At 39.9% G+C, this 26,684-nt stretch overlaps 1 protein-coding gene across 2 annotated transcripts; it reads left to right on the plus strand.

The window, feature by feature from the left end:
- Positions 1–361: 361 nt before the first annotated feature.
- Positions 362–26,384, plus strand: polr3a (polymerase (RNA) III (DNA directed) polypeptide A). Of its 2 annotated transcripts, XM_047609988.1 has the most exons (32): positions 362–523; positions 1,133–1,268; positions 2,007–2,144; positions 2,600–2,771; positions 2,868–3,022; positions 4,234–4,473; positions 4,873–5,035; positions 5,299–5,435; positions 5,516–5,619; positions 6,163–6,304; positions 7,420–7,560; positions 7,679–7,748; positions 7,871–7,998; positions 8,084–8,222; positions 8,781–8,945; positions 9,032–9,204; positions 9,825–9,936; positions 11,611–11,729; positions 12,116–12,253; positions 13,686–13,856; positions 15,238–15,351; positions 17,306–17,341; positions 17,655–17,741; positions 17,912–17,994; positions 18,909–19,079; positions 19,404–19,497; positions 19,618–19,710; positions 21,034–21,198; positions 23,238–23,402; positions 25,113–25,244; positions 25,340–25,472; positions 25,555–26,384. In XM_047609988.1, the coding sequence occupies exons 1-32, from the start codon at positions 480–482 to the stop codon at positions 25,701–25,703; spliced, it is 4,209 nt and encodes a 1,402-aa protein (XP_047465944.1). In that variant the 5' UTR covers positions 362–479; the 3' UTR covers positions 25,704–26,384. The 2 variants fall into 2 exon arrangements, with proteins under 2 accessions (XP_047465944.1, XP_047465946.1); XM_047609990.1 differs by lacking the exon at positions 17,306–17,341.
- The last annotated feature ends 300 nt before the right edge of the window (positions 26,385–26,684 follow it).

Consider the following 26,684-nt stretch of genomic DNA (forward strand, 5'->3'; position numbering starts at 1 on the left):
AACCTCGGATTTTCTATACATTTAATAAAAAGTGAGTTTTCGTGTGCTCACCTTAACATACGATAATGGGTATGAATGTAAATAATAATAACAAACAAACGATTAAATAAATTAATTGATGATGGTTTGATCATAAAGTATAAAGGGATAAAATATACTTTTGATCGAAAAATCAGTTACAAGTACTATTTTCCACAGCTTCTATTTGTTTTATCATCAAAAATTAGCATTTTAATTTAGATTTAACACCAAGTATTTTCTGTCGTGTTCTTTAAAGGTTAACCGTCAACTTTAACTTTCTTTTTAAAAAGTAAAATGACAGATTGACAACGTTACGTGTGAGCCGTGAAGGCATCGTTACTGTTGCTCAGTTTCACACATGCTATCAACATGGGAAAGTAAAGCGATAGCATGCTGTAATGAGGACAAAATAACACTTCAGTTTCTTGTTTTAGGTCCGTTTAAAAGAAGCTGCGAAAATGGTGAAGGAGCAGTTCAGAGAGACAGATGTGGCGAAAAAAATGTGAGTGTGACAAACTGAGGAGCCCTGCTAGCATGTTAGCTCACCGGTTAGCCACGCAGTCACTCTGCTGCTGCAATGTGGCTGTGTTCTTTCTTTTTTATTTACTTATTTATTTTTGTGTACAAATTATTTAATATCTTTAATATCGAGTGGTACCCTAAATGCTGCCAGACAATTAATTTGTGCTACTAAGTACTTGTAGTTTTGTAAATTAGCTAACTTCATCTTGAAATTCATGGCGAAAACGTGACAGCTGAGCCATTATTAATAATATTTAATATTATTCAAGTTAAAGTAGACAAAATGAACGTTTTTCTGACGTAATATTGTTTATTTTGTCAGTATGTTATCTACCAAGAAATGTCTACGAACAAACCTTGCAAGCTTGCATCAACCAGTGGACAATGAGATTCATGGAATAAGTTCCTATTTACTTCTCCTCATTGCTTATAGTTGAGCTCTTGTGAGAGAGAAATGCGTCGAAACAGGGCTTCTGTAGTTCAGTTCTGCAGCTATGAAAAGAAAGCAGCTTTTGACCCCCTTGTTATCAATCTGAGATATTAACCACCGTGTTGTTTGCTTGTTTTTTTTTTTGTTTACTGTTCACAGAAGCCACATCTGCTTTGGGATGAAATCTGCTGAGCAGATGCGTCAGCAGGCCCACATTCAGGTGGTCAGTAAGAATCTGTACAGCCAAGACACCAAACACAGCCCACTGCCCTATGGAGTGCTGGACCACCGCATGGTACGCCACGGATATGCCAAGAGATTTCTGCTTTTGTTTGTACAGTAACACAAGAATACACACACCCGGAATACTGCAAGTCCACATGAGCTATGTTATTGATTTACAACGATCAGATGCTGATATTAACTATAATAGTTCAGTGTTCTGCTGGAAATGTTAATTAGACATGTAGCACCCACCCAGACCGGACCAGGCGCCCCAACTCCATAACGACGACACTCCTTTATGGCAGCAGCCACAGGTGTTGACGTGGCCTCCAAATTCCCTGGACCCCAAACTGATCAAGTGTTGACCCCTCCACCAACCTGTACTGCTGGAAGAACTAGGGAGATTGACGTAATATTAGGAAGGTGGTCATAATGTTGTGGCTGATCAGTGTGTAGTAGACTGCTAGGTTACACATAAATGTGTGTAATGTGAATGAGGTGCCTTCATCTTTTTCAAGAAAAAATACATAAAAATAGTTTCAGATTATTTGATATAATCATCCATTAAAGTGGGAAATTGCTGCAAAACCATTCACATGATTAATAACTCTACATTACATGTACATACTCAAGTGTTCAACTGTGTTGTATATATCTGCTCTTGCCCTTTATTTTTAAATGTTTTATTTCCTAAAGTCTAATTTATGCTGTACATTCTTATTTTTTTATACCTTCAGTTTTTAAGCCCATTTAAAAGTCCAATGAAGCTGATTTTGATTCTTCTTATTTTTCCCGTGTTGCCCTGCAGGGCACCAGTGAGAAAGACCGACCGTGTTTGACATGTGGAAAGAATCTGGCGGATTGTTTAGGACACTACGGCTACCTCGATCTGGAGCTGCCGTGTTTTCACGTCGGCTATTTCAAAGCCACCATAGGGATCTTGCAGGTAAGTCTACGGTCTTATCTGAATAATAGATCAGAATAATAGATCTTGCAAACTTTTCGTGGCATTCAAAGGGCATTTGTTAAAAATGCGGCAAGGCACCTGTTTTAAAACAGTAATTTGGAGGCTAAAACCTCGGAGAAGAACATAACAGAGGGTCAGTATGATCAGCAGAGGTTCAGTTGAAAGGTGAAGTGAGCAGAAATATAATTTTTCCTTTAGGTGTCACTAGAGTGTTGAAATGAAAATGGTCTGGAGAATTCTGTGTATTTTTTAGTTCAGTGTTCCATCTTTTGAGTAATTGTGTGTGTGTGTGTGTGTGTGTATATATATATATATCTAAACGAGTCTTTGTTGGTTTTATTATAGCCGTCATTTTCCCATTAAGAATTTAAGGCTTTGTGTATATCTGTGTTTCAGTCGCCCCATTCTAATGTAGTGTTTTGTTTTGCATCCAGATGATCTGCAAGACGTGTTCGAGCATAATGCTGACAAAAGAGGAGAAACTGCAGTTCATGGATTACTTGAAACGGCCTAACCTGGCCTACCTCCAGAAACGGGGGTTGAAGAAGAAGATCTCTGATAAATGCCGCAAAAAGACAATCTGTCTGAACTGCTCCGCTTTCAACGGTGAGGAGGGACATTCCGGCAGAGGCGTTTTTCGTGTCTGCCGTCCTGACATGATATTTTGGTGAAAGGCTGAGTCATGTGTCCTTTTTTTTTCAGGACCTGTGAAAAAGTGTGGCCTGCTCAAGATCATCCACGAGAAGTATAAAACAACCAAGAAGGTGGTGGATCCTTTTGTCTCGGAGTTCTTGCAGTCCTTCGACATCGCCATCGAACACAACAAACTGGTGGAGCCTCTACTGAGCAGAGCACAGGTGAACTTTTTTTATTTAACATGCTGTGATTGATGAGCCTCTATAGAATCAGAAAGTTTAGCAGGAATCATCTAAACTTTGTGCACGTTATTATTAGGCAAGTTGTATTTTTGAGAAGTAAATTCTCAAAAATTTTACTGTCTGAAAGACTTTGCCTGAAATGCTTAAATCCAATAAGCTTTCGAGATTATACATCTTGGAGTTGCAAAATAAGTATAAAAATTATGATATGCTCAAAATATGTACTTGTCTGATAACTGTGCACATAGTGTAGAGCAGTGGTTCTGGATCCTCAGGGTAGATCAGAAATTAGCTTAGCTTAATTTCAAGTGCTAAGCTGAACCTGCATGTTAATGAATTTACCACAACACCTCCCTGCAGATTTTTCACAAATATATCACAATATTAAGAAATGAATGGTGCATGCTCACTGAAACACAAAATTTAAAAATGGATGCAGATTGTGTTGAGTTTGTATTAACTGTGTCATGCAGTAACAACCTGGGAGCGAGATTTCTTAATAAAATACAACTAAATTACACTTGGGAAACAGATGTAATTAGAGAAAAAATGTCCTGTTACCCTTTGTAGTTTAGGTAGATAAAGGTCTCAGTCACATTTGAGTAAAAATAATCCTATTTCTATAAATGTCATATGATCTTTTTCAAAGGATTTTATTTTCACTGACCCCTTGCAATTCCGCAAAAGACCACTAGGTGTCCACAAACACCCGGTTGAGAATCACTGGTGTAGAATACCTTAGTAAAGTGTCTAGCTGGTTTTGAATAATTGCTCAGATTTTTTTGTTACTCATCAAGCAGATGGTGTCCGGTCCTAGTTTCTGGGCATTACTCTGATATATGTAGTCGTCTCTTCAGCCGGTTCAGACTTTGACTGGTTGTCCAGGGTCAAGAACCAGTGTTCAAAAAGAAAAAAGAAAGTGGTTATGTCACCGTCAGCCTTTGTTGCTGCAACATCCTAAACGTTGCCTCAATGTGGTTCTGCCTGTACCTTGATATTCGATGAGGACTGAGGTGACCAATGAGATTTGACTTATTTTACCAAACGGAAAACTTGATTAAGTAGAAAATCGTGGTTATATTTTTCATACTAAGGTATGCAAATGTGCAGAAACCAGTTATGTCTCTTGGCAAGTCCCGGACAAACTGATATTTGACCTAATTTCACCTTTATTTTCATCTCCTTTCTAGGAAAACCTGAACCCTCTGGTGGTGCTGAACTTGTTCAAGAGGATTCCCCAAGAGGACATCCCTCTGCTGCTGATGAACCCCGAGGCAGGGAAGCCAGCTGACCTTATCCTCACACGCCTCCTGGTGCCCCCTCTCTGCATCCGCCCGTCCGTGGTCAGCGACCTGAAGTCGGGCACCAATGAGGACGACCTCACCATGAAGCTGACGGAGATAATCTTCCTCAATGATGTCATCAAAAAGGTTGGAATTGCTTTTGATTGTGTTCAGGATAGCAGCTAAAACATTCAGGCTTTAGGCTAAGATGAAAACTTAGACTGATAATTGAATTATGCTAGGTCATGGTGCTGAGTTGCTGCCTGTTTTTATACAGGCTATACATTTCTGCAGCTCACAGTGTGTAACTTATGAACTGTCTGTTCTCAGTGTATGTATTTAGGTCAAGAATATATAGATTTCATTGTTGCAAAGCATTACTTTCTACTTTATTAGTGATGTCATCAGAGACTAGTCTGTGTCGACTTTAAAAAATTTGAATTCATGCAACCCCGATACTTCACGTAGCTCTACACTTTCAGATGTCGTATTCTGTCTTATTTTACATGGAGACAACTCACTTTAGCAAACTCTTCCGTCCTCCAGCATCGTATGACGGGAGCGAAGACCCAGATGATTATGGAGGACTGGGACTTCCTCCAGTTGCAGTGTGCCCTTTACATCAATAGCGAACTTTCTGGCATCCCTCTAAACATGGCGCCTAAAAAATGGACCAGAGGTTTTGTGCAGAGACTCAAGGGAAAGCAAGGTATGTGTGAATTTTACCTAATTTTTATGCTATTTTTATACTATGTGAAACAAAAATGAACCCTATATTGACTTGCAACCATAATTTAAAAGGCAGATTTAGATTGATTAATTAATTTTAAAACATCTCACTGACAGAAACATTTATTAAAGTCATTTGGTACTTGGCAGGTATTAATTTTCTACTACTCTTCTACCAGTCAGTGACATAATGGAGATTTCTGTACTGGGAGACCGACTCATTTATTCACTGTGTTAACCCAGGTCGATTCAGAGGAAACCTCTCCGGAAAAAGAGTGGACTTCTCTGGCAGAACTGTAATTTCTCCAGACCCGAACCTGAGGATCGATGAGGTGGCTGTTCCTGTGCACGTGGCCAAAATCCTGACGTACCCAGAAAGGGTGAGTCCTGCTGTATTGCTGTGACACTAAATGACCACAGTAATGGCACTATAGTTTCTGAATGTGGTATTTTTCTTAAGGTAAATAAAGCCAATCTGGAACTAATGAGGAAACTCGTCCGCAACGGCCCCGACGTTCACCCCGGTGCAAACTTTATCCAGAACCGTCACACTCAGATGAAAAGGTAAAGGTTTGAATGCGTCTCACCCTGAAGCCTTTATGGAGCAAGGAACCATATATGGTCACTTTAGCACACATTTTAAATTTTCATTTTCATTCAGCCGATCAGAAAAGATCAAGGAAACATTCTCACCTCTGCATGAGCTGCTTTATTAGGTACCACAGAGAAGTGGCCTAATGATGACTTATGTTATAATGTTATGTGCATAATCAGCACTTATGTTCTAATGGTCTAAATACATGTTTGTTTATCACTTTAGGGCACAGAGTCATCTATGACAAATTCATTAATCTTCATTTTCTCCATGAAAATTAAAAAATTGGAAAAAGATTCTTATGCTATACATTAAATGTACATATATATATATGTTCTTGCCCATTATTTTTCAAACTTTTATTTCTAAAATCTTAATTTATGCTGTACAGTCTTATTTTTTTATGCCTTTATTTTTACACCTATTTTTTGATGAGTAAGAAAGTCTCATTTTTTACAGTAACGCTCTAGCGTATTTTAATGAGTGTCCTATTATTATCCTGTCTCTTAAAGATTTCTGAAATATGGAAACCGTGAAAAGATTGCTCAGGAGCTGAGGTTCGGTGACGTGGTGGAAAGGCACCTGATAGACGGAGACATCGTCCTCTTCAATCGGCAGCCCTCTCTGCACAAACTCAGCATCATGGCCCACATAGTAAGTCTAAAAACTAGACTTACTACAGACTGCAACTGTTTGTTAAACTCCTACGGCCTAACCTTCTGCTTCGTTCTTCTTCCTCTGCTTCTTCTTGGCATGTTTTTCTGTATGTGTTATTGTGGGCTTTGGAAGCGTCAACACTCTCTATATAATGGTGCATTCCCTTTGTACGGAGATTTTGGAATTTCCGAGGTCTGAGTGGCAACTGGAACGCCCCCAAAATCGGATTTTCTATTCAGAAAGTAGTAGAATCTTCTCTACGAGTTTAGTTACCAAGATGGCCATTTATTAGCACTTCTGATTAGTTTTTGTTGCGTTCAGTCATATAGACAGAAGTTTTCCACATACATGTGGAGAAATGCTGTTACGGTGTAATTTATGTTTTTCATTCATATACACATGTATATGTATATAAAAGGCTTATAAATGATACAGTGCAAAATACTGACAGATATTGAAAACTGGAATTAAATGTTATAATTACAGACAATGTATGGGAAGAGCTGTGTTCAAATTGTCACTTAAGAGTCAGTTACTGAGAGAATTTGACCGGAAATTAAAAATACACTATTTTAATACACCTATATAAATACGTGAACGAACCTAATCTAAGGATCCCGGAAGAGAATCGAGGAAGAAACTGATGAAATCTTACAAAAGGAATCTAAATTAAACCCACTGATGTTCCTACTGGGAGCTGTACCTAAGGAGACATATAGTTCTCTTTTTTTTTTTTAGCCTTGTGTGTTCATTTCCGTTCCTCATACTGTGTTTTCTACATGAAACCTGAAGAGACCTGGTTTTATACTCTGACGTGGCCTTTGAAGTTCCTTGTGGGGCTTTATTATGCACGTATATAATTTTCGAATCAAAGAACCACTTCAGTGCAGTTGTAATTATTGACCATCCTTTCCAGGGAACTAATAGGACGTTTTGAAATTGTATATAAACAGGATCCAGAGATTCACGATGACACGCATGAGCCTTTTTGTCAGAAAGTGGACATTCTGGTTGCTAACTTTATAATAAAGCTGTAGTTATGCTTTGTGCATTTAAAGATGAATTAAGTGATTGCCTTCATATAACAGTTTTTTTTTTTTTCTAACTCACAGGCCAGAGTCAAACCTCACCGGACGTTTCGGTTCAATGAGTGCGTGTGCACCCCGTACAACGCCGACTTCGACGGTGATGAGATGAATCTCCATCTACCTCAGACTGAAGAAGCCAAAGCTGAAGCCCTGGTGCTGATGGGGGTACGTACCATCGCACGCTCGCCTGTGTCGTCGCCAAGCGATGAAAAGCTCTCCACCGCCGGCTGTATTGTCGAGAAAATTGCACACTGACACGACTGATTATGTTTGTTTTCGTCAGACCAAAGCTAATCTTGTCACGCCGAGAAACGGCGAACCGCTGATTGCTGCTATTCAGGACTTTCTGACAGGTCAGTTGAGTGATTTGTGGCTGCCAGGCACACATCACGGAGCTGCACTTTATTTATTACTGATAAAGGTAAAAACCATATCCACTATCTATAATGTCCACTGTCCTTTTCCCACCTCGTAGGCGCTTACCTCTTGACTTTGAAGGACACCTTCTTTGACAGATCAAAGGCCTGTCAGATAGTAGCATCCATTCTTGTGGGCAAAGATGAAAAAGTCAAAATCTCTCTCCCACACCCGGCTATATTGAAGGTATTCCACTCCTGCTGAACACAACGAGCATAACCTGCCTCTGTATTTGCAGCCCGTCGCTAATATTGTCCCGTCTTTCCATCAGCCCATGGCTCTGTGGACGGGCAAACAGATCTTCAGTGTGATTCTGAAGCCGAGTCAAGAATGTCCAGTCAAGGCAAACCTGCGGACCAAGGGCAAACAGTACTGTGGCAAGGGAGAGGATCTCTGCCACAACGACTCGTGTGAGTTTCTTTGTTAAAGATGTTCATTGGGAAATGTTTTGTCATGAAGGTGAACACCTTTTCTTTGCATTTGAGTCCTTGAGTACTGCTGTTGCATTAATACTCACAACATCACACACAACGATGTTTGATAAACTGTCTCATAAAAGCAAAAAAATAAATAAATTTCACATTTTGGATTATTCGGAAAGAATAAGATGCATCTTAAGAGATGGACTCCAACAGTTTAATAAAACATGTTTGTTCTTTTTGTTTTCACTACTGCTTTTGTTTCAACTTTTTGACTGTGGTGAATATTTCTATAGAAAAAGACATGGAAAAAAAAAATACTCACCACACCACAAATACCAGCACACATGTCTAAAGACTGATGAAGTCCAAGGAAGAGACTCCACATCCTCATATCGTCACTATGAGATGATGTGTTCTTATTTTGCACGAACGTGATAGAAAACTAAGATTGTGTAACGTTTCCATTACTCCTGTGAAACCACCTCCGGGACACTGTGTGCACTGGATCTAATGCCGTCACTTTTCACCTTCTTATCACATCCCCAGTCGTGGTGATTCACAACAGCGAGCTGATGTGTGGTAGCATGGACAAGGGCACCTTGGGATCCGGCTCCAAGAATAACATCTTCTACATCCTGCTGAGAGACTGGGGACAGCTGGAGGCTGCCAACGCCATGTCCCGCCTGGCCAGACTCGCTCCAGTCTATCTCTGTATGTGGTCTGTGGACCTTTAACTGCTGCCCTGTGGGGATATGGTGCATAATCTTTTATTTATATATATTTTCTCATACTTGCAGCCAACAGAGGTTTCTCTATTGGAATTGGTGACGTGACCCCCGGCCAGGGTCTGTTAAAGGCCAAACAGGACCTGCTGGATGACGGCTACAGGAAGTGCGACGAATACATCGAAGCCTTGGACACGGGCAAGCTCCAGCAGCAGCCCGGCTGCACGGCGGAGGAGACTCTGGAGGTAGGTCTGCGTCATCCTCAGACCTGGCATCAAGACTGGAGCTGGCCGTCTTCCAGCACAGGTGTTAAGACATTCATTAAAGAGACGGCTGCTTTTGACAGCATTATACTCGGCTGCAAGTCATGAATGTGTTAATTGCATACAAATGAGTGCAAAACTTTGGATTCTGAGTGTTGGCTTGTGACGCACGTGGCGGCACGTTGTAACGGCAGGTGTGAACACACGTAAGTAAAGCTGGATCCTTGAGATCGTGTCACCGAGGACGTCTGGACGGTGACGTGTCCACGTGTCCTGTCTTCACCGAACCATATTCATTATCTTTCATTTATCAGCCTAGTTTGCAACTCAAATGAAGTTAAGGCCTTCTATCTTCTGCCACTTTGTCATCAGTGATGAGTCATCAATAGGGCGATGTCACAGTGGTAGCCAAGAAAAAAAAAAACTGAATGTTTTATGTCTGCTGTTCATATTTCCTGGTTATTGAACAAATACACAGATGACAGTGTTACATACATGTTGTGTAACTGTTCCTGGCTTTATGTAGAGCAGAAGAAAAAAAAAAAGTCAAGGATTGTGTCAGCCGTCAAGGTTGCTTACGTGTTCGTGTCTCTCGTTATTAGGCCCTGATCTTGAGAGAACTGTCCGTCATCAGAGACAGAGCTGGCAGCGCTTGTCTCAGGGAGCTCGACAAGAGCAACAGCCCTCTGATTATGGCTCTTTGTGGCTCCAAAGGTAAGACAGAGTGAAAACAAATACTATTGATAAAGTCATAATGCATATGCAACGATCAGCCACAACATTAAAACCACTGACAAGAAGTGAGAAGTAAATAACATCGAGTTCTGCTGGGAAACGTGACATTCATTTGTGTGGATGTTACTTGTAGCACCCACCTAGACCAGATCAGACACCCCCGACCCATAGCAATGACACTCCTTGATAACAACAGCAGGTTGCAGCCACAAAAAAATATTTAGGAAGAACTTAAAAAAAAAAAACACCAAAAAAAAAACACCACACAACACCAGAAGGACCATGTCCATGGAGGCACAAAGGAGAGCTGCACAATACAAGGTGGTCATAATGTTATGTCTGATCGGTGTATAATTCCAAAATCTCTGAATGCAACAGGAGCTGCAGTGATTGTCTTTTTAGAATTAGCCCTTTAACACTTAAAAGGTTTTGGATGTTGTTGCCAGATCAAGTCGGGGGTAGTTGTCACAGAAAATTTTAATTCCACTTATCAATTAAATTCAAGTAGTTAAAATACCAAAGCAGCTGTTTTATTGTCAGTATACACTAATTATTTCCTGACATTTGTCTTAAACATGTGAATTAATAAATAAATAAGACTTAAAATAAGTATATTCTGTACAAACGCAGGCGTCAGAACACTTGAGAAAATGTTAAACCAGTGCTTTTAAGTGAGGTTATTCACTTTGCGACCGTGGTTCTCTGATAATGTGAGTTTTTAATGTCAGCAGCATTTAAGGACTCAAAATAGTGTCCGCGCGTTAAAGACTGAAAATGTGTCATTTCCTGCCGAGACGAGAAAAAATAAATCATCGCAACTCAAAGGCAATAAATGATGAGTTCCAGGAGCCGTATTTGCGATAATAGGGTTATTAGGAATGTAGGGCAAAGAGACTGGAGACTTTTAACATCCATCTGGCTAGTAGTTGGAAACAAGATTGAAAAAGCAATTTAAAATAAATGAAGGCTATAACAATGTCCTCAGTGATGCTGCAGATTTTTCTTTTTTCATAAGTTGATAAAACACGTTGCCTGTAAAATGTGAAAAAATTGCCCAACGTACGGTCCAGTATGCTACACAGGCGTCCTTAAGACACCGTATAATTTCAGCGTGATTACAGTGTTCCTGGTTCAGTGCTGCCACCATTGTCTTTTTCTCCTTAGCATCTCGTCTCTGACTCAGGCTGTTAAAAAAATATATTATGTGCTATTCAACTAGTGGTTTAATTCATGTATAAAGAACATTTTCTTGCACAACTTAGATAGAGGAACCTTTAGGATGTGGTGGAACGGGAGATTCACATCATAGACGTGCATCCGACAAATCTGCAGCAACTGTGTGATGTTATCATGTCAATATGGACCAAAATCTCTCAGGAATGTTTCCAACACCTTGTTGAAAGTATGCCACGAAGAATTAAGGCAGTTCTGAAGGTAAAAGGAGTCCAACCTTTTGCTAGCAAGGTGTACCTAATAAAGTGGCCGGTCTTGGGCCAGAATCATGGCGCCTTTTTTCCATTTAAAAGGAATAAATCAGCTCTTGGGCTCAACAGGATGCTAAACTACAACCTTTGTTTGTGTTCCGTTTTCTGTGTTTTCATTAAGTTTTTATTTGTCTCACCTGTCTACGTGTCCCCCTCTGTCTTCACACAGGGTCCTTTATTAATATCTCCCAGATGATTGCCTGTGTGGGCCAGCAGGCCATAAGTGGCTCTCGAGTGCCTGATGGTTTTGAGAACCGCTCCCTACCTCACTTTGAAAAACACTCAAAAGTAAGATATGATTTATTCATTGTAATTATTTTCGCTCTATTATTTTCAATACACATTGTGTTCTGGGTTTGTTTGTTGGGATTACATCTGCTTGGGACTAAAGCTCTTGGAATTGGCAATAACGTGCTCCAAAGAGCGTCTCTTATTTGTAATTAATTATTTGAATTTTGGTCTTTTATTGTGGTCGTGGTGCGTCACTTCCAGGAGACGCATTGGAACAGATGATTTTCAAGAGAAATTAAAAACAGCATCAGTGTATTTTATGTCTCAGTTCATTGTTATATTACTCTAATACTAAGTAAGATGATAATGAATAACATTTCCAGGAAATTCTGGTCTTTGTAGAATAAGCCTGATTAATGGCTCACTGATGGTTTTCTCCACAGCTGCCCGCTGCTAAAGGATTTGTGGCCGACAGCTTCTATTCTGGTCTGACACCCACAGAGTTCTTCTTCCACACTATGGCTGGTCGTGAGGGTTTGGTGGACACTGCTGTGAAAACTGCAGAGACTGGATACATGCAGGTAATTGGATTTATCCACGCCCCTCCCCCCGTCCCGCCACTTCTCTCCTCCCTTAACGGTTATTGCTGCGCTGAAATCAAATGTCTGGACAATAGTGCACGCCTAAATGCAGCGGCCTTTGAAGTCTTTATTGTTTTATCATTGGACTGTGGTGTGAATTTTCAGCGTTTTGATGTTGGATATTAAATCTGTTCTACCACTCACACTAATGATTAATGCTTGAAGGGAGCCAATGTTTTTTTTTTTTTTTTTTTTTTTTTTTTTTGATTGAATCCAGGTGACTGCCTTAATTTGCTAATAATTGACATATGACTGGGCGATATGACCAAAAATGTAAATCATGGGTATTTTTCAGTAGATTGACTAAAGATGGAATATTTTTACTGTGATGACGGGTAAATATTGTAGAATAATCCCACGCTAGTCTTAAAACATGTTTGCATGGCCCCGTGTTAGCACTGTCTGCTGATGTTGAAATCTGAGGATATTTAAAAAAAAAAAAAAAAAAAAAGAATTAAATGTTATCAAAATGAAACAGGGACAATGACGGTTTCATTTATTTTTACATATTTATTCATATTTAAACATATTTAAACTGCTTTTTCTGTAATGATCATAGCAGCGCCGCCAGCTACCGTAATAATTGTAGTGTGCGTGCAACATTTTTTTTCTCATTCATAAAAAGCTAAGCTGGTCACGCTAAAAATAAAAATAAACTAACAACCAACACGACACCTTTTGTTTTGTCTACTCGTTCTGGTGCTTACTTTTTCAAACCTTTCCATCTTCACCACACCTCACAGCGACGCAGAAACATTGTCTTGTGGTGCAGCGTCCCAGACGCTGCGTAATCCAATACACCGGTATCTCAGTATATTAAAAATTCATATCATAACAGAAAAAATACCAGGATTCGGTACTAACCAGTGTACCACCCAGCACTTTAGTTGCACAACCAAATGTACAGGTACATATAAGCCTGATCACTGAGCACCAAACAAACTGTTGACTGTTTTTCCGTGTCAACCCGTTAGTGAGCATTTGTGGCCCGTACTATTGGCTCTAGTTGAACCCCTAAAAGCAGATGTTTAGTCATTTTATCGGATTGAATTGGCGGAGGAATGAGCTTCTGCATCGGCTCTTGAAGAGACAGGGGCCATGAAGTTATAATCACTAGGATCTACAGTATAAATGGTATAAAGAGTTATTTCCTCTCAGACAGATGCAGTTCATATGTACTAGCAGATCACTGGTTGTAGTCTTTATGGTGGGTTCAAGTGCAACTTGACCTTACTACAACATGAATTAATTGCTTCTTGTGTAATACGTTTAACTGGACTGTCACAGGGCTGCCAGGTCGGTGCAGTGTGTCCTTGAATACGTCTGTTGCATTTGTCTCCATGACGTCTCTTGTGTTTCGCCGTTTGGACAGAGGCGTCTGGTGAAGTCCCTGGAGGATCTGTGCTCGCAGTACGACCTGACCGTGCGCAGCTCCACGGGGGATATCATCCAGTTTATATACGGCGGCGACGGCCTGGACCCCGCTGCTATGGAGGGGAAGGATGAGCCGCTCGAGTTCAAGAGAGTCCTCGACAACATTCGGGTGAGTTAAAACAAGAGTCGGCGGTTCACGGGCCTGCGTGCCTTGGTGTTTTTTTGCTTTTTCAAGGTTTCGATTGTCATTCGAAACCACGAGGCGCATGAAAGAGAAAATGAAATGAAGTAGTGAAGTTCAGTTCCAGCACAGTATGAAGTATAAATAATAAATCTACAAAGATCAAGACAAATAAAACAATCCAAAGAACAGCAAGGATATAAAAAGTGCAAATTAAAGCACATGTGAGAATTTATAAATGCATATTTAGATATTTAACATGAAAAGAGTGATTTCTAGAATCATTTTAAATGTCCACAAAGATATGAGTTTTCATTACAGACTTCTTTCTATTTTATATTGTATATAACATATGTAGTTATAAGATATAAAATATCTAAAATATTCTATAAAATGTATAGTAGCACGAGTGGTTATTAACGTATTTTTTGTATCCCTGAAGGCAAAATCTGTGATCTTAATAGAAAACTGGACAATCCAAGCTTACATGAGGTCTTTAAACACAGGGGTTACCAGTAGAAAACGACAAAAGCAACATTTATTAAGGTGTTAAAGCTTTCTTTTTATAAATAGAGTAGTGATACAGCCTGCATGTACAGTTACACCGATGTAAAAACAAAAAAAACAATTCAAGAATTCAGATTTAAAAATCAAGACGAGCTGCAGTTAGGTATGTGGTCCCAATCTATATCTTCACAACGTCCATGCGAACGGAGCTTTCCTCTAATGAAAATCAAAACTAGACTGACTGTAGCCTTCAGCCGTTTCTCTGTTTTCTTGTCATTACTTTGCGGTAATTGACAGCACAAAAGATTGATCTGGGAGAAGATGAACTCTGCAAGAAAATCCTTTTTGTTGTTTTTTTTTTTTTTACGTCCACTTGTTATTGGCAACGTTATTTTGTCAAATATTTTACAAGGGCAATGCATACTGATTTATAGATTGAAAAAAAAAATGAAGAAACAACAAATTGAACATGATAAAATTGTATTGTGCGTCTGTGTTTGTCATCCATCCGCCTGGATCTGGTAAGAGGCCCAATCACGATGTAATGGCATCAAACGCACCGGCTCGTAAATGGAGATCACAGTGGATGTAATTAGACGGTCAATAGTTCGTTTTCTTTTAGTGTCCACGTTGACACAGTCAATCCAAGTCATTGTTTACCCACAAAATGAACTATTTCACAGGTTAAAGCCGCTCAGTCTTCAGTTTTAAATGACCAGCTGGGAGTTTAGGGTTTCTATTAGGAACACCTGTGGGTTGTGTCTGAAAAATCACATGACTAAGGTGTGTTAAGGTCTGTTATTCACCTGGAATTGGAGGTATTTCTATTAACCTAACAGCCCATTTATGGCTTCCCTCCCAGGCGGTCTACACGTGTCAAGATCAACCCGCCCTCAGTCAGAACGAGCTGGTCCTCACTGCCGACGCCATCATGAAAAGAGCTGACTTCCTGTGCTGCAGAGACAGCTACTTGGAGGTAACGGTGCACTCTCTGTCAAAGTTACATGGATTTGTAATACTCAAAAGTTTTTGCGAGGCCCAGAATTTTCTACATGAAAGTGTATTTTTTTTCACAAAAGTCCTGAGTCAAAAGAAATATTATACCTTTGCCATTAATTATTTTTATATACCTGTGAGTTGCAAGAGTTTAGTATTTTTGCATCAATTACAGCAACTACAAGTTGCCATTTGGAGGAACTTTATCTTTTCACTTTATACTGTCAGGACTCTTTGAAAAGCCGCTAATGTTTTAAGATATAATTTTTTTTTTTTGCAGGATGTTTATAGAGTACAGGTGTCAAACATGCAAACAACATAACTAAAGGGTCTAATCTCCACAGCATGAATTTGCAAAGTGCAAATGTTCTTAAGGAATTTCATTTTTTTAGTTTATTGCTTATACACTACCGGTGAAAGGTTTTACAACAGCATCAGTCTCCTCTGGTATAGTTGGTCAGAGCTTCATCCTACAGCAAGATAATGACCCAAAACCTTTAGTCCAAGCTGAACCAGAACTACCTCAGGATAAAAACAGGATGGAAAGCTTGAAAACATGGAGTGGACCATGGCTATGTTCACATGTTAAATCAGCCAAAGATGGTTACTGGGATGAGTCGAAAGTTTAGATTAAAGTTTAAAGTTTAGTTATATATTGATTCTATGATTTTTTTTTCTAACTTCAGTTGGTCTATGCTTTCATTTCAGAGTAAAATGAGACATTAAACACATACATTTCAATTAATTCAAGAAATATTGGAGTGCTGTAAAACTTTTGACCGCGTTGTGTACTTACTTCCTTCCACTAAAACAAATGGTAAAGAAGCTGTAGCTGTAAGTGGTCCGGACCACTTGAGATCAAATTGGGCTGAATGTGGCCTCTTTAATTATACTGAGAAAAGAAAAGGCATAATTATTATTTTCTGCTTTTAAAATAGCAGGTGGAGCAATTAAGCAATTGGATTCATTAGTAAGTTTCAGAATGTTTTAAAAGCTAAAATAACAATGGATTATTTTGGATTAGCTAGTGGCTACATTTACATTATCCTGCACTAGCATCTTGTTAAAATCTAAATAAGAGTTCAGACAGAGCAACAAAAAAAAAAGCCTCATTCAACCTCCATGCGATGTGGATGTATGGCACTGGAGTAACCCTTTGAAAATCCATGCTTTCCTCCGGACAGAAACACAGTGGTAGAAAAACAAGATGTTGTGTTTGAACAGAGTGTTTTCATCTGTGTCCATGTTCATCGTCTTTTCTATTGAATTATATTCAGTGTTGCAGAAAGAAACGTCTTCTTTTGTTGTATTCTCTTCCCATCAGATTCCACGCTCCACCGTGAGCAAAAACAGACATATGACATAATACAAAAAAATACATTCCTGGTTCATCCATGTGAATATAGCCAGTGTTATTAGTATTTATCCTGCAACAAGAAACACACTCAAAAAAATCCCAATTCTAACGTGACATCCACCTATAATTAAAAATAGTTTTGTTATTTTGTTTCTACAAGAGTTGGAGCCCTTTGCACAGGTTTGTTTTTTAAGTTTGATCTTTATATCACTACTGTTCTTAACATGGGTATTTATGTTTTTGTGTTGTGATACATATATATATATATATAAAAAAGAGAGTGTGGTTATTATTCCACAGAGACGATCATCACCCGTCATGAGGTCATGGTGCAGCAGTATAATTATTTCAGCAATTTCCCTCCCTGTCTCTTCATGGGGTTTTAATTCTATAATGGTTTATAACAACATACCAATTAATGTGAAAAGTAATTACGCTTCCTTAATAAAAAATAAATAAATAAATAAAAAAGAGAGAGAACAGAGAAATACTGAGCCATGAAGTCAAAGCCAGCTTACAAGCAATTAATGTGTGTGCTAATTGTAATACAACTTTTCCCTTCCCTCCTCCTGTGAAGGAATTAACTGACACAGGCTCAGAGAAGTACCTGGAGGTACAGTGATTGAGCATGCCGGCTTGTGGTTTTACTTGAATGAAGAATGGTGTGTGAGCGATTATAATAACTCTTGCTGTTTTTTTTTTTTTTTTTTAAATAATTCACCGTCCTTGTACTCGATTTGATGCTTCAACTTGTGACTTCTCTATTTGAAGCACTGCTAATAGTTTTCAATACAGTGTATTCTCAACGTCCTGATCTCTATCTGTGTGACTTCTAACAACTGCATGAGTACCATGTGGAAAACTCTCTGCAGTCTGCCTTTGTTCAGGCTACTGAGAGTTAGTTTATTGTCTCATCTCAACTATAGGAGATTAAGAAATTCATCAAGAGCGTTTCAGAGAGGATCAAGAAGACCAGAGACAAGTACGGCATCAATGACAACGGCACTAGTGAGGTAGGTGGGCACCACGCGGCATAGATTAAAAGTTGCACACGCTCCTTTGCCAGTTTATTAGGTACACCAAAGAAAACTAATGCATTCTAATAAAACAGTCCTGCACTACTACTATTAATGTGGCCAGTGAGTGCATATCCTAACTGATCCCTCTATTTCTTCTATTGCAGCCCAAAGTCCTCTATCAGCTGGACCGTATTACCCCCACCCAGCTGGAGAAGTTTCTTGAAACCTGCAGGGACAAATACATGAGGTATGAGGCTCAAGTCTTTTTCTGTCAGTGTATGTGTATGCACGATCCTCACCTGGTTTACATGCAACGGAGAAAATTCAAAAACTGACAGGAACATGTTCTCGTCCTCCACTAGGTGGCGAAATGTTTTTTTTTTCAGCGGGATAATACCATGTTAATACAGCTCCCTATCCTGCTCACCCATTACGTCATATAATAAATAGTTTTTTAATCTCGTACGTAATGTATGTGCTGATTTTCGGTGCAGATAAGATGCACGCTATCCCTCAGGTGGTTCAGCACAGCAGTCGTGGAGCATGCGTTATAACACGCATTATCCCTTTGTAGTCCGATTAAGCGCATACATGCCAGAGAAAACTGAATTCTAAGACACCCATTATTTGGGTGTCTTAATTAGTATTAAGGCAAAATTCTTTTCTTTTTTGTTTTTTCACGAGTCTCACTCATTTACAAACTTAAATCTTGAGTCATATCTTTTGAAAAATAAATTAAGTTCATTTGCCCACCCCCTGTGTCTGCCGGGGGTTCGGGGCCATTCCCACTGACCCGAGATTGTCTTCAGCCCTCTCCAGACCTCACTGGTGTTTTTCTTTTGACGTTTGTCTTCCAGCTTTCTTCTGTAGATGTCTTTTTTATTTCCTTTTTGAGCTCTGTGTCTTCCATCCAAAACACTGATTGCTTCAGCAAAGAACGAACAGTTGCAGCAAAGTTTCAATGCCACCCGCCTGTCAGCTTGTTGTAACTCAAACTATTAACACACAAAATAAGAAAAAGTTCTGACGATAGAAGAATAAGAGATGTGCCAACAATCTTAACTGATGATTAACTGCAGAACATATACAAATGATGTTTACCGGTATTAAGAGAGGCATCAGATGTGAGCGTGGTTTCCTGTGATGTGTTCCCTCGTACAGAGCCCAGATGGAGCCGGGCTCGGCGGTAGGAGCCCTGTGCGCCCAGAGCATCGGAGAGCCTGGCACTCAGATGACCCTGAAAACCTTTCACTTCGCCGGCGTAGCGTCGATGAACATCACCCTGGGAGTGCCTCGCATCAAAGAAATCATCAACGCCTCCAAGAACATCAGGTAGGATGAGCGCCTTCATGCTCCCTCTGTCAAAGCTGAGCGGAGTAGAAGAGAAAGAAAGTGGCTGAGAGCTTTGTCTCTGGATATTCTCGGGACATTATTGCTGCCAGACGGAGCACGAACTCATTCATCACCGTCTCGTTCGCGGTTAAATGGGAGCACTTCTCGGGTTTGACGTTTGCTGTCCGTCGTCACTCTGAAAAGGGCTCCACCGAGAACCGCTGTCATCATGTTGATCACTTTCCCCGAGTGTCATTGTCAGTAATGCCTGCACACCTTATTTGTTTCAAATAATCTATTGAAAGTCTTCCTCTCCCCCTGTAGCACTCCTATAATCACGGCCCATTTGGACAGCGAAGACGACGCTGACTTTGCCAGGCTGGTGAAGGGGAGGATTGAGAAAACTCTTCTTGGGGAGGTATTCATCTCCGCCATTAAATGTGTGTCCTTAGATAAAAGCATGTGGCTAAAGGACACGTGAAATGAGTTGAAGTGCAGAGCTGTAATAATAGCCTTTTTTTTTTTCTGTCCTTTACAGATTTCTGAGTACATAGAAGAGGTTTTTCTCCCAGATGACTGCTTCATCCTGGTGAAATTGTCTCTGGAGAGAATAAGGCTGCTGCGGCTGGAGGTAAAACCACGTCCTTGTTTACGAAGTGAATATCTCACCTATCCATGGTACTATGACTGCACTGTGCATGCTACCGCTTAATTTACTGGGCAGTAGCCAATTAAAGCTGTTTTGAATGTACCTAGCATCAACGATTCGCCAACTGAGGCTAACATAAGCTAATTAGAACAAACATTTATTGAAACACTGACTCCAGACACTTTTCGGCTATGAAATGATAATGTAGCATGTCACCGATAAACACCTTAACCCTAAGGTCTGTTTTTGTCACAACGCCACCCATACACTAGTTTTTTGCTTCTACTTCCTTCCTCACCTTTCCACAATAGCAACTGAACAAAGTTCCCAAAAATTCGCCGAAATTTTCGCTGAAGATGAGTCGAACAAGTGTTTATATCCCCGAACCTCCACACTTAACTTCAATGTTTTCCATCTGTCTCCAACCTGTGTGGTGTGTCACGCGTAGTTACATTTCTGGGGAGAGGCACGTCAGGCCATGACGCTTGTGTCCGTGTAGGGTCATTTGCATTTTATAAGAGTAAAGATACCTCACATATGTAACTTAAGTTTTTTTTTTCTTAATTTTGACATACTGTATTAACAATTTAGAACAAAAATCACTCAAAAAAGCATAAAATTTGAGTAAGAATATTTTAGATTTTTTTTTTTTACTGCAAAAAAATAAGTTTTGGGAACCATTTTTATAACTTAGAATGCAAATATATATTGTACATTTCCAAAACTTTTGTAAAAGCAACCAATTATTTACAAATGTCTCAAACTCTTTCTCGCCGCAGTCACTCCCAAGACTTGGTAATGATAAATGATAAATTATTTATCCTAAGTCTGATTTAACGTGTGAAAGATAATATTGACACCATTCGTATCGGTCAAGTTAATACGGTATGTGAGGCTATCGCCGCTAGCCGTTGGTTGGTGTAGCTAGATGCTACAAACGCCAAAGTTAAACAAAAGTTTTTGTGAGTTTTACAGCAGCTGACGGCCTCATTTTGTCAGAGAGAGCCAAGCTAACTGGCTCTGATCTTTGTGCTAAGCTAGCTGACAGCTTATCCATAGAAATGCAAGAGAAAGTAAGTAGGAGAATTTCAAAAAGGAAGAGAAGTTCAAAGTGACACGTTCCTGTAATTGGCAACATTTAACAGCCTCACTTCATAGCATTTGGGCAAAATGGAGAATTCTCTCATCTTTATCTCTGAATAGTGCAACAGGTGAACATATCGGTTGCCTGACAGCAGCAGCACCGGCAGAGCACTCTGGCACTTAATGGTCTGTTGGTCATAGACGAGTGATTTTATCTTCCAGGTGAACGCAGAAACGGTGCGTTACTCCATCTGCATGTCGAAGCTACGAGTCAAACCAGGAGACATTGCCGTGCACGGCGAGGCGGTGGTGTGCGTGTCCCCCCGAGAGAACAGCAAGAGCTCTATGTACTACGTGCTGCAGTCTTTAAAAGAGGAGCTTCCTAAGGTGAGGATCTGTCGTCTGATGCATGGAGCTGCTTTAGAAAATACAACCAGTGTAACCCAACATTCAGCTTTATTTAGTTGTACACAAACTGGAGAAAAAGGTCTTCATTATGCTCAACAACTGGGTCTTTACCTTGTCTGACAATCTTTAGTGACAAATGAGTAGCGTAGAGTCGATTTATACCATGAAGCACAACTCCCCACGAAGATTCTGGCTAAAAAGAAAGACGAGACCTGTCCTGGTTCATGTTTGTCTGTGTTTGTCAGGGTAGGTGACATCATTTGTGTTACACTTTATCATTTGATTTAAAAAATAAAGGAGGACACCTGGGGAGTAAATGCCACGGCACATTAAGCCAGCATCAAAGATCTTCCTGCAACAACGGCCGGATGTAATGTGGACTGAAAGGTTGCACTTGAACACACCACAAAGACTATAGCCAGCACCCAGCTATACGTATATAACACTTCCTATAAGCTGCTCGCAGTAGACTGTGTTTCCCAATCAAAAGGGAAAACAGGAGGAGCTACTATTAACTAGCTATCAACTGTGGTGGTTTGAATCTGGACACTCCTCAATCGTGCTGATCTTGTTGTTGTCAAATATTTTTACATATTTTTTTATATACTATATATATATATATTTTTGTACAGACACACATGAGGGCTAGTACAATATCAGCAGAAATAAAACATAAAATCAAAAAGGTACAGGTACATTACATAGCACAGTGCTCTCCGACTTGAAAAAAGATATTAGGAGTTAATTTGCTGCGTTTCCATTGCCTCTAGAAATGAGCAAAACCTAAATATTGCAAATAAAACTGGTAATGGAAAAATTGTATCGCAAAAGTGCAATGGAATTACTTTTTTTGCATTTCCCTGTTACTGGAGATGACGCAGGAGGTCATGTGACCAGTTCATTTGAAGTCCACCTTCCTCAAAGTCAAGTCCTACGTGACGAGAATTTAAGAGAATTCTGGGATATCGCGAGACGAGACTTTACAAGAGTTACAGCTCATTCGCAAAAAAACCTCTCAATTCAATTTCAATTTCAGAAATATCCCATTTTTCCCAGTATTCATCCTCTTCTCCTTTTGGAGCTGCAGAGTAACACAGATAAGGTTTATAATGTTCATAACGAGAAAATATTTGTATATTTGATTGTTCAGGTGATACACTGTGTAAAATATGGACACCACATCTCCACTTCCTTCCACTGGTCAAACCGATGCTATAATCTCAGTGATACAGACGGCGCCATCTTACACATTATCGAAGACCCGCCCACACTCACACCAAACTGACTTTTATTTGTTTAATACTATGAAATGTTAGATCATAAACTGCACTTATTTACTTATTTATTTCCTACTCTCACTTTCGCAGGGAGCCGCTTCACAGAGCGGTTGTCATGGCAAATGTTAGTCACCATGATGTCACATCCTGTTTCTGTAGCGTCAAATGACTAAAACTAAACATGTCAAATAATTTCATTCTTTAAAAGTCATCACAATTATGTTAACTACCTAAAATGACATTTACAGTTTGGCCCAAATCCCGCCCACTAACATGGAGGGGGTGGAGCTTATGACCTACTATATATATATATATATATATATATATATATATATATATGTATATACAAAGAATTGACAATAAAATCTTTTAAATACCAGATCTGCAGAAGTTCACTAATCTGCAGCAACCTGAAACTAGAAAACTAGACTATTGACTCAAAGCTTTAAAAGTCTAAAAACAGAGTGTGTTTTATATCCTGCACAGATCTTAACCCTCAGATGTTTTGAGTAAAGATCAACATGTCTGTTCCCGGATGTCTGTTGAATAAGAATAAGGTGTGGAAAGCAAGTTCTGTGATGTTTTAACTAAATGTGCCTCTAAATGCGTGTTGACACCTTGTTTGAACACAGAACAGCAGCAGAGCCCTCGGGTAAAAAAAACAACAACAACAACAAAAAAAGAAATGGAGCTGGAACATTTACTCAACAGCTAACACTGTTCTCCCCTCTCGCACGGAAGGTGGTGGTCCAGGGAATACCCGAGGTGGCCCGGGCCGTCATTCACATTGACGAGCAGAGCGGCAAGAACAAGTACAAGCTACTGGTGGAGGGCGACAACCTGAGAGGCGTCATGGCAACGCATGGAGTCAACGGAAGCAGGACCACTTCAAACAACACGTACGAGGTATGTCATGAGGGGTGGGGGGGAATTTCAGCCGCGAGGATGTCGTTGTTTTGGTCCAACAGCTGCCCTACATCCATGACAAGAATAGTAATGAATGACAACTTACAGCTAAGCCAGAAATCTAGGTCGAAGCAATTTGAGGAAGTAGCCTTTTCTTATTTAATAGATATGTTCAAGACCTTTTCCGTATTTTCTTTTACAAATTCAGTTTCCGGTTTATTAGCTACACCTACCGCAGATAACTTTAAATTAGGATAGTTCCCTAATGCTCACATTGTTCGTTTCTCAACACCTGTGAGAAAAAGGAGAAATTCTGCTCGACACCGTTCTGACCTGCTCGTCTAACTCACAGTGTCTCAGCGGCTCATTTCCATTTCTCTTGTCAGGCTAGTAATGATTTCATAGCCTGACAGCTAGCTCAGGTTTAATCAGGACAGCCCACTATCAAATCAGCTCACTTTATCGGCGTTCATTCATCCGACAGCAAAAAAGATTTGTCCGTGACCCGTGCTTTTTAGTGTCACCGACAAAGCAAATCAAAGACTTCAGAAAGGGCCAGAGGCAGCGCAAAGTGACTGTTGTCGCTGCCTTTGAGGGTTAGCAGTTGATTATATATTTGTCTCCACAAAGCAGAGCTCCCATTTTCAAATATATATCCACTCCTGCATGTTAAAAAGCGATGGTCAGGTATAGATTGAGAACAATGTGCATTTTAAAAACAATATACTCGCGTCTGTACTGTAGGAATCTTGAATTGAGGCGGAAATAAATAACTATGTGACTGCAGGGACTCAGGTTTTTCCTGCTGTGGCATTTTTTCTGCAGTAAAGTCTTTTAAATGATTTTTTGAAAGGGTCATCCATTTATTTATATATTTTTTTAATCTCATCCAGCCTTGACTATATTGACGCCCTCTATGCTGCTGTTACCTTTCACTCTTACATGTGATGCAGAATGCTGCAGCTCCTCTTTCTATGAGAACATGCAAAGAAAAGCACATCTCCCAACTCTGCCCCCCCACCCCCAACCCCCCACCCCCGACTCCCTGTAGGCTGATATAATTGATTTAGTGTTTGCCTATAGATCTTTGAATGCTCTGGTTCCATCATATCGTTCCGATCTTTTATAAGTAGAGGTTCCATTAAGGCCACTCGGGTCTGCAGAACGCTGTCTTCTGAAGCAGTTTTAAGCTAGTATTTTTAATTTAGCATTTTCTTTTTTACCTCTTCATTGTATTTGCATCCGTCTTTATACACCCCTCAACTCGTAGGACCTAAAGACCCCCCCACTTACAACACCAGACACCAAACACTCTCAAATGAGTCACAAGTGTATGCTTTGTTATGTTATGTTATGTTATCCTACGCTGTGCTGTGCTATGCTATGCTATGCTATGCTATGCTATGCTATGTCATGTCATGTCATGTCATGCTATGCTATGCTATGCTATGTTAGATTAGGTTGGTCTAGGTTATGCTCTGCTATGCTATGCTAAGCTAGGTTATGCTATGCTATGCTAGGTTAGGTTATGCTATGCTATGCTATGCTAGGTTATGTTATGTTATGTTAGGCTAGGTTAGTCTTAGTTATGCTGTGCTAGGCTAGGCTAGGCTATGCTTTGCCTAATTGTGTACTTTTTATATTTTTACGGGGTTTGATTACTCTGTGACGTTAGATGTACCTTATGAACAACTTGACATATTTCCGTAGGTTGAAAAGACCCTGGGTATTGAGGCTGCTAGATCCACCATCATCAATGAGATTCAGTACACCATGGTGAACCACGGGATGAGTATCGACCGACGTCATGTCATGCTTCTCGCTGACCTCATGTCCTATAAGGTACGGTCCATTGATCTGTGTATATTAAGCTGTCTCCGTTTATGTCCTTGTGGTGTTAGTACAGTAAAATAAAAATCGCTGCCTTGTTTATAAAGGGGGAGATTCTGGGAATCACCAGGTTCGGTTTAGCCAAAATGAAGGAGAGCGTCCTCATGCTGGCCTCCTTTGAGAAAACAGCTGATCACCTCTTCGATGCAGCCTATTTTGGACAGAAGGACTCGGTCTGCGGTAAGCTGCTGCTTCGCCTTTACAATGAAACTGAAGTTTACTTCTTATCCTGGTCTGAACTTTTCCTGTGTTCCTGTTTCAGGTGTGTCTGAGTGCATCATTATGGGGATCCCAATGAATATCGGAACAGGGTTGTTTAAACTCCTGCACAAGGCTGACAAGGACCCCTCTCCTGCTAAAAGGCCTCTGCTCTTTGACAACACAGACTTCCATATACCTCTGATCACATAGCATCAAGGAAACATATTGAAGAAGCTTTTTTTTTTTCTCATATAGCTGACGGTCTACAGACATTAAGTTCATCTTCAACAAATACAGAAGTGCCTGTACACGTGTCCCATGATTTCCCCTTTTTCAGGGACCTACGAGGAAATGGAAAATAGGAGCTTGTTATTTTCTTTGGCCACACTGTGAGAAGACTGCGTCTTCGGACTGCTAATCGTTTGAGAGCAAACTCGGTTAACTATGTGGAGAATGAAGAAAGATTTAGATGCTTAAAGGCCTTTTCCTTTTCCATTTATCTGGCTTTTTTTTACATGTTTGCAAAATTGTGTGTTTCCTCTGTTATTAAGATGTTGCATAAAGTTTTTTTTTTCCTCCCGCTCTGTGTGATGGCACAGAACATTGTGGATAATGCATAACAGCGCAGTGACATTAACAGCAGACTGACAGGAATTACCTCCTAAACGGAGTGAGTCTCTTCTCTTCTGGCACTTACCGTTCTGTAGAATTATGGCTTCCAGTTGACACACTGCACTGCAGACCTATTAGGGGTTTCGGCTTATGCATTTCTGAATAGTATTTATTTTCATACAGGATTGAGTCCAGCGGTTTATTGAAATTGTGTGTATTCATATAAAAATGTATATAATCTAAGGAATAAATTGCCCAATAAAAAAAGGTGGGAAAACGGTTGTTATTTTTCTGTGAATACAAGGATTGATTAATTATATATATATATATATATATATATATATATACATATATATACACAGATCAGCCATAACATTATGACCACGGACAGTGGAAGTGAATAATATTGAACCATCTTGTGACAATTCAGCATTTTGCAGGGAAACTTTTGGACCTGGCATTCATTCGTGTGGATGTTATTTAGACATGGAACACCCATCTGGACCCGACCAGACCAGAAACCCCCACCCCATGAGACTCCTTGCACACAAACAGTTTATGCACAACTAATAAAAAAAA

The sequence above is a fragment of the Mugil cephalus genome, chromosome 16 (genome assembly GCF_022458985.1).
Source record: "Mugil cephalus isolate CIBA_MC_2020 chromosome 16, CIBA_Mcephalus_1.1, whole genome shotgun sequence".
Taxonomy (NCBI): Eukaryota; Metazoa; Chordata; class Actinopteri; order Mugiliformes; family Mugilidae; genus Mugil; species Mugil cephalus.

What these genes read in the sequence shown, in the direction of transcription:
- polr3a (XM_047609988.1), top strand. Translation starts at nt 480, where the DNA reads ATGGTGAAGGAGCAGTTCAGAGAGACAGATGTGGCGAAAAAAAT. An exon ending in CGTCACACTCAGATGAAAAG is followed by an intron (nt 5,620 to 6,162) that starts GTAAAGGTTTGA and finishes TGTCTCTTAAAG; the next exon opens with ATTTCTGAAATATGGAAACC. An exon ending in GCTCAGAGAAGTACCTGGAG is followed by an intron (nt 17,342 to 17,654) that starts GTACAGTGATTG and finishes TCTCAACTATAG; the next exon opens with GAGATTAAGAAATTCATCAA.